The sequence below is a fragment of the Pteropus alecto genome, unplaced genomic scaffold (assembly GCF_000325575.1).
Source record: "Pteropus alecto unplaced genomic scaffold, ASM32557v1 scaffold94, whole genome shotgun sequence".
Lineage (NCBI taxonomy): Eukaryota > Metazoa > Chordata > Mammalia > Chiroptera > Pteropodidae > Pteropus > Pteropus alecto.
The window spans coordinates 3,703,298-3,719,096 of record NW_006437736.1 but is presented as its reverse complement, the minus strand read 5'-3'; the positions used below and the strand labels follow the sequence as shown (position 1 = coordinate 3,719,096).

General features: G+C 38.7%; 1 protein-coding gene across 1 annotated transcript in view; it reads right to left on the bottom strand.

Moving 5' to 3' along the window:
- Positions 1-13,052, bottom strand: part of CRY1 (cryptochrome circadian regulator 1) — a 43,899-nt gene extending 30,847 nt beyond the window's left edge. Inside the window, exon 1 of the mRNA XM_006914512.3 lies at positions 12,296-13,052. Coding sequence (XP_006914574.1) covers positions 12,296-12,453 — 158 coding nt within the window. The 5' untranslated portion in view covers positions 12,454-13,052. The remainder of the gene's footprint in view (positions 1-12,295) is intronic.
- Positions 13,053-15,799: the final 2,747 nt, after the last annotated feature.

The following is a 15,799-nucleotide window of genomic DNA, read 5'->3' as shown; positions in this document are numbered from 1 at the left end:
ATAAATTAATGGAGGCAGATGAACGAGATTTTAGGGACTTGATTCGACAGTCAAAGGAATGTAAGGAAATGAATATTCTCCGAATGTCTATTGTATTAGGTATTTGATGTATATTATGTTCCCAACAACTTTACGAGGTATCTCACTTTAAAAATGATGAATCTGAAACTCATCAAGGACATTTTTCAAAGTACCTCGGCCAAGTAAAAATTTTAATTTGGATGTATCTGACTACAAACCCATGCCCTTTATACTATACAATGTTACTTTCCTACAGGATATATAATTATCTAAAATGTTTTAGAAAAATTAATCTGACAGCTTTAAGGACATAAAGATGGCCAAATACAGTTTTTGCCTTCTAGATGGTGGACAAGCATGTGTATCAATTAAGACAGAATTTGTTAGTTTACACTGAGCTAACAAACAACCCCCAAAGCTTAGTATCTTAAAATAACTAAAGTTTATTTCTCACTCATGTTATATATCTATTACAGAGCAGCCAAGGCATTTCTGCTCACATTTAATTGGTTAAAGCAGGTCAAATGGCCAAATTAGACTTCGAGAAAGCAGAAGACATAAACTTCCTGCAGGAAGTGACTGAATAATGGTGAACAGTAATCACATCTACCACAATATCTAAACCAACGCTGATATGTACCATATGGTGAATTTCTTAATGAAGAGTGTATTATGGCAGCAAAAAGAAATCTAACTCCACGTGTGGGGGCAGAATAAAGGGAACAGGGAAGGGCATGAGGAAGAACACATATGAACAGAGTTTGGAATCAAGAAGTGTAGATCAAGAAAATAAAGTAGAAAAGGGCAATCAAAGCAAAGAAAACAATGCCCTTAAATCATGGAATTCATAAGAACTCTGTGTGTGTGTGTGTGTGTGTGTGTGTGTGTGCGCGCGCGCGCGCGTAGGTGGGGGAGAGGACTGAGACGATCACTACAAGTATCATACTAATACTAAGATATAAGTTTCCCACAACTCAAATGTTTCAAAATATATTCAAAATCAATGTCTAAAGAAACCTACCAACTTCTATTGCTGACAGTACAATGGATTAAGATAAGGTACCTATAAAAATAACTAACAACACATAAATAACCCCCCCAAAAATAAAAACATCACTTTTCTACATAATTCACTGGACTACTCCAAAGTAAAGGTTCACAGAGATTAACTGGAGTGCTAAAGTCATCTTTAGCTTTGAGGATTTCTACAGAGCCCTGGAAACCTTGAATTTAATCCAAGTTGAAGAAGACAAAAGATAAAGCCTAAGGCCCATCTGAAGTGAGGAAGCTAAAAACAGACCCTCAATATAAAGCTTGAGCTTCAAAAAGCTCTACTGACAATTCAAGTGTAAGACATAAATCTTAAGTCACTGAATAGGACACCAAGGAAACTTGCCTGTTACCACTCAGAATGGGTCGAAAGAAAATAAATCTCCAATTCCTCAATAGAAAGGGAAAAAATAGTAACTTTACAATAGAGAAACCTGGGAAACACTACCGTAACCACATGATCAGAGTAAATATCACCTGTGTAAGTCAATCATGTTTATATCATGTAATCCTGATATGATGTGATGAGAAGAACATTTCACCTCTGTGGTATTTCCTACAAAACTCGTAACCCCAGTCTAATCATGAGAAAAACGTCAGACAAACCTAAATTGAGGGTCATTCCACAAAATACACAACCAGTACTCAAAATCATAAAGGTTATAAAAAAACAAACAAATAAGGAAAGCCTGAGAAACTCTCAAAGACAGGAGACTAAGGAGACATATGACTAAATGCAATGTGGTACCGTGGATGAGATTCCAGAACAAAAAAAGAACGTTCGTGGAAATCTGAATAAAATCTGGAATTTAGTTAATACTATGGTCCCTTAGTTTTGACAAAAGTACAGTGGTAATGTAAGATGTTATAATGAGGGGGAAACTGGATACAGAGTACATAGAAACTCTTTATACTATGTATTTTCTATAAATTTAAAATTATGCAAATTCGTAGAATTTAAGTGGTTCCAAACACTACAAGCATACCATTACAAAGTAGACCCAGGTTGGTTGTGACCTAAGGTAACTGTTGAAAGAAATTACAAATCCTTTCTGGATTCTTAACTTCAACCCATGACTCAGTTTAACAAAAAATCTTCACCAAAAATCAATCAATCAATCAATCTATCTATCTGTCCATCCATCCATCCATCCCACAATACACAAGGAAACAAGAACTCTGAGTTGCAGAATGAGAGACCCGAAAATGACTGAGAATTTTCTGAAACTGCTGTAAGATCCCAATCCAAGATACTCATGGGAAAAAAAAAAAAAAAAGGCAGCACCTCATAAATCCCAAGCACGGTAAGAAAGAAAAGTACAGAGAATGGGGAATGGGATGAAGAGTGGGGGGAAGTAAAGATAGAAATAAAGAATAGATGGAAATGAGCAGAAATATAGGGAGGGAGAGACGAGAGACAGAGAGAGTATCCACATCCAGACACATCATATTGAAATGACTCAAAACCAAAGACAAAGATATACTATATAAAGCAGCCAGAGAATGTTATACTAACTGGAGATTATAATATTATAATAAATGAAGAGTATTTATTCAAGTATACATGGAATATTTATGAAAATTGACCCTGTACCAGGTCATAACACTGTATTCAACAAACTTAAAGAAAATGGTATCATTCTTATATTTTGAAATTAAAAAACACTTTTCTAAATAATTTATGGGACAAAGAACATAATAATGGATTTTAGAAAATACCTAGAACTGAATGATAATGAAGAAAATATATCTAAAATGTGCAGAATGGAAAACAAAAAAGTATTAGAAGATAAAGTATAGGCTTAAATGGTTAAAACAGAAGATTCGAAACTGAGCCAGGAAAACGGCAGAATAAATCTTTAAAAAAATAGAAAGAAGGAAATGATAAAGAGCAGGAATTAATGAAAAGAGAACATGAATACATAATAGAAACAAAACCAAATTTATTATTTGAAGAAACAATAATATAAACCTTTGACAAGATAAATTAAGGGAAAAAAATGGGATAGGAAAAAATAAGCAATATTAAGAATAAAAGAGGGAAAATAATCTCAGATACTACAAGGATTGAACAGAAAAATAGGACACTATGAACAATTTTATGCAAATAAATTTGAAAACTTAGACAAAATGGGTAAATTCCTAAGTAAAACTGACTCAAGAAGAAATCAGTGGTTAAAAATCTTACAAGGAAAACATAAAAGCCAGTCAGCTTTATAGATGAATTCTACCAAATATCCAAGGTATAAACAATTCTAATTTTATAGAGTATTCTAATCGCATACAGAGGATAGACAAAAAAGAAACATTCCTCGACTCATTTTATGGGGTTAGATTTGACACCAAAATTAGACAAGGACAGCACAAAAGTACAATTACAAGCTAATCTTACAAGAATATCATTTTAGCAAACCAAATCCAGCAATATATAAAAAATATTATATAACATGGTCAAGTTGTGCTTACCCTCAGAAAGTCGATTAATTTAATACTTAAAAATTGGTTAATGTAATTCACTTCATTCATAGGATAAAGGAAAAAATCAGGACCAACTGAACAGATGCAGAAAGAGTAGCCACTAAGATTCAATTTTCATTTAGCCTCAACAAACTAGGACTAGAAGGTAAATTCCTTAATGTGAAAAAGAGCATCCATAAAAATACTTACAGAAAACATCGTATTTAATATGATAAAATGTTAAAAGCTTTTATTTTAGGACTGGAAATAAGACAAGGATGCTGGCTATCAACACTTCTATTCAATCTAGTACAGTGTAGTAATAGAAGAACAAGAGGTAAAAGGTTTAAAGATGGAAAAGAAAAAAGTATGATTATTTATAGATAATATGAATATTGATACTATCAATATGTACCAAAGAAATACAGAAAAATTATTAAAATTAATAATAGGATTTAAAAGGGTTAAAATCGCTAAATTTCTGGAATCAATTTACACTAATACAATTTGTGTAACTTATGCCTCTCTGATCTAAAATAATCACGCAAAGCTATTTATATCCTAGAACTTTTATTATTCTTTGTCTAATTTTAGAAACCACTGCATCGTAACTCTATCAGGTTAGGCCAAAATCGAAGATAAGATGTACTTCTAGGCTTTAAAAGATTTACATATAACTAAATAAAATCTGTTCAACATGTGGTCAAAAGCATGCTGTCCCAGATCTATGTATAACACTTTTCTGTAATCTAATAGTCCCATTTGAAATTTTTCTCCTTCAGAAAAAACTAGTTACATGTCAATTATATCTAAATAAAACTGGAAAAATTATTTAATAAAATTTCAATTTTCATCTGTGAAAAAAAGGCAGTGGTAATGCTAAAAAATTCTTCTTCTTTTTCTTTTTTTTTTAAAAATCTGACCTAGCACATGTCATATAGGTCTGTCTGAAGTTTGGCCAAGGTCAAGATCTTTCCCATACTGATATTGTTACAAAAAGTGATAGTCACATGCAATCTACCCATCCATCTATCCATCAAAAGTTTATTCAGATCCTACTGACACTGTTGCGGTCCCTAGGGTAAAGATGAGAACAAAATAAAGTGCCTGGTGCCATTAAGTTTACATGTTAGATGATGATAATGATGATGATGATGTGATAATGATGATGGCCACGATGACAACATGATGATAACAACAGCTGTGAACATTCAGAAAGTGTGTATCACATACTGCTTTAAGCACTTTACATACATTCACGCAACAACTCTTTGACATAGGTACTTCCTTCATCTACAAATGAGGAAATTGATGCATAAAAGGTTAAGTAATTTTCCCAAGGACATAGGAATAGACAAATAGCAAAACCAGGATTTGAAACCCATTCAACCTGCCTGGCTCCAGGTTCTAAGCTCTTGAACCACAACACTGTATTTCAGTTGTGATAATTTCGATGGAGAAAACTAAAATAGGGATACTGGACAAGAGTATAACCTATTAAATGTGGTCACAGAAGGATGATTTTGATATCCTACTGCCTATTCAATATTTCCCTTTGAAAAATCTCCTCAAACCTTCTCCATCAATGTCTCCCAATCTTAGTTAATAATGATTCCATCCCTCAAGTCACTCAGGCCAAAATGTCACCTGATTGGCCAGAATAGGATATGCTTACCTTGGATAACAAACAACCCCCAAATAAGTGGCTTGACAAAAGTTTTTCTCTTGCTCATGAGTACACTGCAGCTCTAGGCGGTTATTCTCTAAGTGGTGTCTACTATTCCAGCTGCTTTGATCTTGTGACTCTATCATTTGAACACAAGGGCTCCTTCAGAGAGAGGGAAAAACCAAAGAAGCATAGAGGGGCTTCACAATGTCTCAGTCAAGTAAACCAAGTAAGGTAGTAAGTACTTCCTTACACAATTCATTGGCCATAACTGGTTATGCTTCTCCCTACCATATGTCCTTACTTCTCTCTTCCATGTGTCATTGCTCTTTATCCCATATATCTGTCCTTCCTTCCTCCCTCCCTTCCATCAGTCATTCTGGAAATACATACATCCATCCTTTGCTTCTACCATTCAAACTTCTTTCCATCCTTCCTTTTCTTTTTTCTTCTCTCCCTCCAGCCTCCTTTATAGCCTTCTATCATTCCTTCTGTACATTCAAAGTGAAGGTCCTTCCTTCCATCAGTCCTTCTTTTCCCTTTATCAAGTCTTATGATTACCACCTACAGGCTGATGACTCCCAATTTTACATGTTCAGCCTATACTTCTACTTTGGACTCCAGATTTAGTACTCCCACTCCCTTTGCTATATTATCTCTTGCATATCTATCCAGATTCCAACTGTTTCTATCATTTTCACCATTACCACTCTTATCCATGCCACCAATCATCTCTCCTCTAGAGAAATATAGTAGCTTCCTAAGTGGCCTTCCTATGTCTGCCCTTTGCTTGATACTCATTTTCTACCCAAAAGTCCAAGTGATTGTTTTCAAAGTTAAGGCACATCATGTTCCAATCTTTGCTCAAAGAGAGAAGCAAGAGTATATTAAATACAAACTCAAAGTCTGATAGGACAGAGAAACAAGAATGGACAAAGAGAGATGGAGTGGGGGATGGGGTAGGATGGTAACAGAGTCAAAAAAGAGGGGAGGGAGCAAAGAACAATCAAAATGCAATTTAAGAATTCTAAGTCTTTTGCAGTTTTCACTAACAAAAAAGGGCCAACTTAATTACTAATAAGTGAGTATGAACCAGTCATGGACCTCGAACACATTTCATATACACATGATCATAGTTAAAAATACAAAAGGTCTTTATGGATACTATATAACTATATACACAACTTTTTCTATATTTTGAGAGAGAACTATAAGAAGTGAAACTAAATGAACCCAAAGCATTATCCCACCACTTCTTAGTAAAGAAATTCATTTAAATTCACACTTTTACTCTCTTTAGAGATAATTGAGAGTTAATTACTAGTAATCTAATAAAATGCAGAATCACATATTCTGAGTTACATTCTTTCATTTATACAATCAACATTTGGGCATCTACACTGGACAGACACACACACAAAAATAAATCTAGAATTCTAGTCTTGGGAGTCTCCAAGCTTAATGACAATAAGGTGTGTAAATTTATTATTACAGTAATTAATACATTGTATTATTGAAGGATCTATTGTTAAAGGACATATAAAAGGAAGGCAATTATGCTAAGGAAGATCTCTAAAGTTTTACAAAGATATTACTAATCTGGGTCTTTTAGTATCTACTATAGCACTTAGTGACAGCAGTTTTAATTAGTCTTTACTCGAAGTTATCAACTTCTAAGGCTTACACCAGTATAAGGCTATGTAATTTATACCTCCTTAATCCTCAAATCACATAAAAATATTTTCAATCTAGGACTTTTACTATTCCACGCATATTTTTAGAAATCACTGCAATGTGATACTATAAGGATAGATAAAAAATCATGTTTAAAATCTACTTCTACGCTTTGGAGGATTAAAATGGAACTAAATAAAATCTGTTCGACACATGTACAAAAGCAAATAACAGAGCTACACATACTGGTTTTCTGATACTCCCACCAGAAAATTCTCTTCTCCTAATAATGCTAATTTTGCTCTAGATATAATTCAAGTTTTTCATTAGTTTCACAATAGCAGGACTGTGAAACAAAACAAGACAAAACAAAACAAATGCCAGGGAAAAAGACTATGAAGATGAAAACACCCAGAGCTTGGTTTCTAAACATCCTTCTCTGATAAGAAGAACCAGGGTTCTTCAGAAAAGTGGCTGATTCCAGGGCTGAGAAAGGAAAATACAAGACGAGCTGGTGCATCTCCTGATGCCACAGGGAAGAGCTCCAGAGAAATAAGATGGGTGTATGTCAAAACATGGATGGGTGCCAAAGCTGGAACAATTTAAACAACAAAATAAACAATGACAGTAATAGATTATAACTCAAAGAATAAAACAAGTATTCTTGAGCCCATATTTTTATAAATAAATTACTGAATAATTAAATAAATGGAGGGAAGGTACAACTCCTCATTACAGAAGAATTCCAACTAATAAATATAGAAGGAATGAAAAAAGCATGATTAGAATAGCACATAGTAATTTCTTCAAGCAAGATCCACTAAATCAAGGACAAAGGTGCATCTCCCTAAATCAGAATAATATAATTCTTGGAAGGTCCTCTAGGCCCCAGAGGGTCCAATACCCAGCTTTCAAGATGGACAGTTATTTTTTCTGCCCGTTTCCAAGTCTTTGATAATTTTTCTGCATATTGTCATACTGTCAAAGCTCATCCTAACCTGCCTTCTTTAGCACAATTAAGAAGATTCTTGCCACCTTTGGTTTCCATGACACAGCACTCTGGGCTCCTCTTCTACCTTTCTGATTGATTCTCCTCAGTCTCCTTTACCAATGAGTTCCTTTTCATCTTAAATGCGGTACTGACCAAGGTTTTGATGGGTCTTATTCTATCCAATATCATCAGTCATACTTCACCTATTAATTACATAGGAATTATTCCCATATTCACAGCTCTAAAGTCTATGATCCCCAAACCTGAACTTCTATTTTCTCCATTTCCCAAGTTGATATCTTAGCAGTACCTCGAATTCATCAATGACCTAACCTTTCTGATCTGTGTTCTTAGATGACCAGGCATCCGCCTACTTCCCATTCATTTCACTTTAGTTACTTCAGTCCAGTCGAGCTGAACCCACCCATGAGACACAGAACTCCAATTCAGACAACCAGAGGTTCACAATGACTGGTTCAGAAATTGGCCCAAATGGAGCCACTAAAGTGCCATAGACTTCTGTTGAGACTTCTGGGGCATACATATGCTTTTTACTTGCTATTGTTATTGCTATATTTTACCACCAGAGGACAGCTTGTCTGAAAAGCAAATCCAGTATAAGTGAAGTTTGGAGATGTAAAATAAGGGATTTGGTCCTAGAGATGTTTTCTGGACCTAGCATCAACCCATGTCTGCAGCCAATTTTCCTTGGATTGTTCAATTACACTTCCCAATAAACTGTCTTTTTGCTTAAGCCTGTTTGAGTCAGGCAGTCACCTAGAGTACTAAACCAAAAGAGTACTAAGCAACACCTCCTGTCTTTCATGTGCCATATGATTCAGTTATATGAACCTCCTCACCAGTACCAGAATACTGTGCCTTCCCTCATTTCATGTCCTCAGTCTCGAATTTTCTTCCCTCTGCCTGAAATTCCCTTCCCTCCATTATCTGTTTATTAAGATCCATCTCATACTTCAAAGTTCAGCTCAAATGCCTCAGGGAAGCAATCCTCCAAGACTGGAAAAAGAAGCAGAGTACCAAATTACACAGGCTTTTTGAACTTTAACCTAATAGTAAAGAAATGTCATTGAAGGATTTTAAATAGTAAAGGACGTGATCAGATTTGCAATTTTAAAAGATCACTCCGGGAATGGATTAGAGAAAGGCAAGGGGGGACAATGGTTTGTAAACTACTCAAGTAATCTAGGCAAAATGAATGGTGATAAGGGCTAAACTGGCAATGGAGAGAGAAGAATGTATTTCTCTGATTATTTTCTGAATAAAGTCCTCTGTATACTGTAAATTCCCTGAGGACAGAAAAATTATCTGTTGACTATCATTTTTATCCACAGAAATTAACAAAGTGATTGGCACACAGTAGGCACTCAAATATTTATTGAATAAATGAATATATAATTAACAATCTAATCTATAAATTAAGCAACTGGGCGAATGGTGGTATTATTTATAAAAATAGAAAACACGGAAAATTCAGTTTAGGTTTTTGTTTTTGAGAGAGAGGTAAGAGAGACGATGATCTGTTTTGAAAAAGTCAAATTTAAGGTAATAACACATTTGAATAGACAGGAAATCTATATATTCTGGATCTGTATCTGGGGATCAGGACAGAAATATGGGATGAAGATACTGATTTGTGAATTCTGGGCAAAAAAATGGTAACTGACTTTACAAAGACAGATGAGAATGTCTAGCAATGATATAAAAATGAAGAAGGTGGAGATCATATACCTAATAGGCATTTAAGGGTTGAACAGAAAAAGAGAAGTCAAGGAAGAGCACTAATAAGTCTGACAGAAAAACGAACATAGGAGGGTCCTCTAAAAGAAGCAGAGAGAAGAAAAGGAAGGTGTGGTCGAACATAGTAAAAAGTCAAGGAATGAAAGTTTAAAAGTATTCTTTGGATGAAAACAGTTTTGGTGGATTAGGTGGGGGGGGTGGAATGACACTAGTTTGGAGCGGGTTCAAGGTTGAGTGGCAGATAAAGAAATGAAGTCAGCCAGTATTAAGACATTTTGTTCATGAAGTTTCATAACAAAGGAACTGAGAAACATAGTTGCAGGAGAGGAACCCAGTCAAGGGTAGGTTCTGTTTCTCTGCTTTTTTTTCTTTTAATAGAGCTTGGACTTAAAACATGTTTTTAAGAGGTTAAAGAAAAAGTTAAAGAGGTTAAAGAAAAAGTGAAAGAGAATAATAAAAAATGAGTTTCATTATGTATACATATCAAAACGTCATGTTGTATACCTTGAATACTGTATATATAAATTAATAATTATACCTCAATAAAGCTGAAACAAATATGAGCAAAGTTTTTTAAATGTGGTATAAAAAGACTAGTTTTGAATAGAGGAACCAATATCTCTTCCACAGAAATCATGCAGTAGCAGGACAGAATGGTAAGTATGTAGGTACAAATTCCTTCTCAATCTCCTATCCTGGTTCTTCCATAGTTCCACAAGTTCTACATATTAGAGTACCCAAGGACTTCTCTTTTCTATCTACACTCGCTTTCTTAATTAAGTTCTCATATAGTTTCACAGCTCCACTAGAATGCAGCTTCAACAGGTCATGATTTTTTTTCTTTTTTTTAGCTATTTTATTTATGCTGAATGCCCAGCACCTAAAACAGTGACTGGCATGCATCAGGTGCATGACAAATACATGTTCAATGAATGAAGGAAGGAAGGAATGGCTTTAAATATTAACTGTAAATTGATGACTCTCAAATTTATACCTTCTGCCTGGCTTTCTGTCCTGAACTCCAACTGCCTATCTCCACTTGGATGTGTAACAAACATCTCAAACTTAACCAAGTTCAAAAGACAACTCCAATCACCCTTCCCAATGACTTTCCTGACTTCACTTTCTTAGCAAAGTGTAGCTCCATCCTTCTAGTTCTTCAAGCCGAAAATTTTGAAATCATTCCTAATTCCTCTCTTTCTCTCACACCACATATTCAATCTATCAACAAATACTGGGAATTCTTTCTTCGAAATATATTCAGAATTCTTTGACTATTTCTCACCAAATCCACCACTATCATTATGGTCCAAGAGCTTATCACCTCCCATCTGGATGAATGCAACAGCCTTCTAAGTGGTCTTCCTGCTTTTTGTCCACCTGTACCCCTCCAATTCAGTCTGTTCTCACAGCCAGAGAAAATTTTTTTCAAACTTAAGTCAGATCACGTCACTTCTCTGCTCATAATCCTGCAATTATTCTCACTTTGCTCTGAGTAAAAGCCCAAATCCTGACAACTGTCCATAAAGCTCTACTTAATCTGGCCCTATTACATCTCTGACCTCATCTACTACTTTTCCTCTCACTTAATCTGCTCCAGTCATATTGGCTCCTTCTGCCGTTTCTTCCAAAGATTACGTACTTTTCCAAACTCAGGGTCTTTGCCTTTATGTTCCCTCTGCCTGGAATGCCTTTCCCCTAGATATCCACAATCCACATTTGCTTCATCATCTTGTTCAACTGCCACCTTCTCCTGAGTTTATCCCAACCACCACATTTAAAATTAAGACTCTAATCCCACGCCCCTTGTACTCTTTATCCTTTTTCTGCTCTGTATTTCTCTACAGCATTTATCACCACCAAATACTAGATATCTTACTTTCTGGGACATATGCTCAAAAAGAACAAGAATTTTTGTCTGTCCCCCCTTCCCCCCGCCCCACACTGCTATATCCCCGGTGTTTAAAACAGTGCCTGGTTTGAAGCACAACGCTTTCATTTCTACCAGGGGGCTTAACAATCATCTAGCCCGGTATTTCAGGAAAAGATCATCAAACTTCTCTAAGATTTCTTCCACTACTCCGATCCCTAGAAGGATTCCTCTTTGCCAAGAAAGAAAAACTGTGCTTTGTCCAGTCGGCCACAAGGAGGAGTTGAGAGGAAGAGCTAAGCAAAAAAAAAAAAAAAAACAGATAACGTTTCCCTTGCTTTTCCCACGGCAACCTCAAGGTGGGAGAAAACTGGACTGGGAGGCAATTGTACTGAATGAATGATTTTCTCCATACTATGATTTACTGAGACACACACACACGCACACACGTAAACATTAAAAACCACAATTCTTTCGAATGCCACAAAGAGGCCAAGGAAATCAACCCACGGGACACTGAGACATGAGAGAGTGTTTCGTTAACTCCACCACTAAGAACTCCAGGGGGAAGAGTTCCCATTAGCGCAGACACGTAATTCACACACGGAGGCCAAGGGGTTACAGGCTGCCAGCAATTTCTAGCCAGGGGACTATTAAGTCCATTCTATTTCATTCTTAAAGCATCTACAATTCTTAAAACAGCCGAAGCATGGCGGTCCCAGGTCTAAGTTCTCGGACTGGGCCGATCGCATGTTAAGTCCTGATTTATTAAACACGGAAATCAATGTCCCCCAGGATTTTGACTTACCGCCACCTGTTGATGCCCACATTGGAGGAGCCGGCGAACCAGGGGTCGAGGATGTAGACGCAGCGGATGGTGTCGGCGCCCTGAATGCACTCCTTCAGGGCGGGGTTGTCGTGAAGCCGGAGCCCCTTTCGGAACCAGTGCACTGCATTCACCCCCATCCCGGGGTCGCGGCGGGCGGCCCGTCACCGCCGACTTCCTCCACAGAGAAATTCAAAGAACGAGGGTCCGGCTCATACCCGACACCTTGGCTTCCAGGAGAATCGCCGCGCCCAAGAAGTGAGGATAGGGCGGCAGATGGGGGAAAGGAAAAAATGAGTCCGAGGAGGCGACCCGAGAGGGAGAGGGCGCTGGAGGCGCAGCTGGAAGGATGAATGGAGGTTGCCCAGTCAGCGGAGTCCGGGTGTGACGCCCTTTAGGAGCCAGAGCCCACCGCGATCGCCTGGACGAGACGCATAACTTCGAGGGCCTCGGACCCTAAGAGCAAGTTCCAGGAGCCGGAGCCGCCACGACAGCCCGAGCCGGCACCCGCAGCCCCAGGAGGTTCGTCACGGAAACCTCGCCCCACCGAGGCGGCCCCCGAGGAGAAAGCGGCCCGCCCGAGGCGAGCCACCGAGAGGGATGAGTGAGGATTCAGCCACCGAGGGCCACGATGCCTCTCGGCCCGGAGACAGGCGTGAGGACGGAGCACGGAGTACGCAGGCGACGGTCGAGGCCGCTGGACGGTTGCCGGCCGGTGACCGATCCAAGGCGGCCCGGGTGACTCCACCGCCACCGCCGCGTCAGCTGCCTCGGCCCCGCCTCCGGCTCCTCATTGGAGGGCGCGCTCGCCACGTGACCACCGGCACCTCACGTTTCTGAAGTGTGTTTACTACAGCGTCTCTAACTGGTGAGTGTGCTCGCGCTTCGGTCGCTTCTGGGGGGAAGCAGCCCCTCGATCTCAAAACCATTGATCCTCGCCCAGCCACTAGGCTCTCTGGTTCTGCTCCTTTTCTCGGCGGACCGGTCACGGTTGCCTGGAAGCGGCCCCAGTGATCACAGGCCCCACGTGAGGGAATGCTTAGCCCCGCCTCCGGGGGCCATGAGCGTTCACCATTGGCTGAGGTTCGCCGAGACCCGTATGAGCACGGGGATGCGGGGAGCTCGCGAGCGCGCGCTTTGCTCTGGAGGGCGCGCGTGCGCTCTCGCTGCAATCCCGAGGGAAGTAGGGCGGGGCCGGCGGGCGGGAGCGCGCTCGGGGCTCTGCTGTGGGGTCCCCCGAAGGCCGGAAGGAGGCCTGTTTTCCACCGAAAGTCAGCGAGGCACCTGGCGGAGAGTGAGGGCAGGATGGAGTTGAAGAAGAGTAGGAGGTTCCACGACGACTTTGGTCCCAAACTATGTTCTTCAATCCAGCTTTGTGCAGAGAACCCTACTTTCGAGTGTGTGGAGCTGGCGCCCCTCCCATTCTTCGGGATCTCTTCACGCTGTACCCTTGGACTATGCTCTTGGGAATAGGGATAATGAGCAAGGCAGGTGTCAAGCATTCTTAGACTTCTTGTAATTCCCTAATACTAGCGATATATCATCAGCCCTAATCTCTTATATTTAGTGCGGTTTACAGGGTTCTTCCCTGGTGGGGCTTTTGCCCACCTTTCGAAGGAGAATGACCTGTAGGCCTCTATTCACGTGATGCCCTTACATTCATTCAACAATTACTTAATGGACCAGACACTCTTCAAAATGCTGGAGATACAGGAGAGAAGACAATAGGCAAAAATCCTAGCCCTCTGTGGAATGATGCCCTCTGTTTACAATCTGTATCTCTTAACCTTTACACATGCTATTTTTTCCTCTGTGAAATGCTCTTCTATGGATTCTGCTTCTCACTACAACTACCTTTGCCCTACCTCGTACATTTCTACACATTCCTTTAGGCTCAGATGAGCTACCTAATTTGTGGAAATACTCCTCTCTTCCCCAGGGTAAATTTCGGACCGAGCCCAGCCCCCCAGGCATTTCTCTGATACATCACTTATCACACTATTGTGAAGATTGAATTAAAAGTGCCTACTTTAACACCGAGCATGAAGTAGGTACTCAATAATTGTACTTATTATCACATAATGTGTCTCTGATTTCCTCTAAAGTGTGACTTCTAAAGGATGGGAGATCCTGGGAGTTCATTTTTTGCATCATCAATACCCAGTACAGAACCTGACACATATGCATTCAAATGTTTATTGAATTAATAAATTAATAAATGCTGTTTATGAACACCGGTGGTGTTTGGTAAGGTTAAAAGGAGGAAGGATATGGCAATTATTACTAGTTGAATTGTGGTCCTCTAAAATTCATATAACCCCTAGTACCTGTGAATCTGACCTTATTTGGAAATAAGATCAGGTTCAGTTCATTAGGGTGGACCCTAATCAATATGACTGATGTCCTTATAAAGGGACACAGACAGACCCCACACACGAGGAGAATTTCATGTGAAGATTGGAATTATGCTGCTACAAGGCAAGGAACTGTGTACTCAAGGCTAAAAGAGCAGTCTGGAACAGATTCTCCCTAGTACATTCAGAGGGCGCATGGCCCTGCCAACACTTCGATTTCAGACTTCTGGCCTCCAGAACTATGAGACAATAAATTCCTGCCGTTCTTTCTAAGTCACTCATTTTGTGGTACTTTGTCTCAGCAGCACTAGCAAACTAATAGCAGTAATATAAATTCAACCGTCTCGAGAGCCAATATGTCTGGATCATCTTCCCTACCCTTTCTTCTGTTGCCACGTGGAGGGCACAGCAGCCTTTCTTTGGTTTCTTAAAAACATCTAAAATTTTATATATGAAAACTCTTCGCTCACCATAAAGTTATTAGACAGATACTTATTTTTTATTGATGGGGATGAGCCTTGGGTGATTACCACTCATAGGATGTGATATACAGAGCTGTGACGTCACTTAGATTGCCTCACACTCCAGGGCCTATTGTACTTTTAAAAATACAGGATTTCATATTTCATTTTAGGCTATTTGAAAGTAAGCAGATTGTGTCTAAAGATATAACAATTATTTTTAAGTATCCAAATGAAACTGGGAAGTAGAGAAAGGATATTGATTTGTATAGAGTTGACATGTTTGCTGATTGTTCATTCAATAAAGATTGATTTTTTTAACAGACAGCTGTGTGTGGGTATGTGTGTGACTTTCATTTACACATAAAAGTACTAATTTATCATAAAATTGTCAGTACTGTCAACTGTGCATTCCACAAAGACTGAAGAGTTTTTATGGCATGTAAATGGTTACTTTAATATATCTTTGTTATTGGGGAGGAGTAACCATTTAATAATAGCTATGACTTATTGAGCACCTACTGTGTGCCAGGTGCTTTATATAGGTTATTATTCACCCTCATCATAATCTTTTGAGGCAGCTTATTATTTAATAATAATTTATGCCCACTTTACCTGACACTAAAGCTCAGAAATATAAATAAGTCATAAAACTAGATAAAAAACTAAGA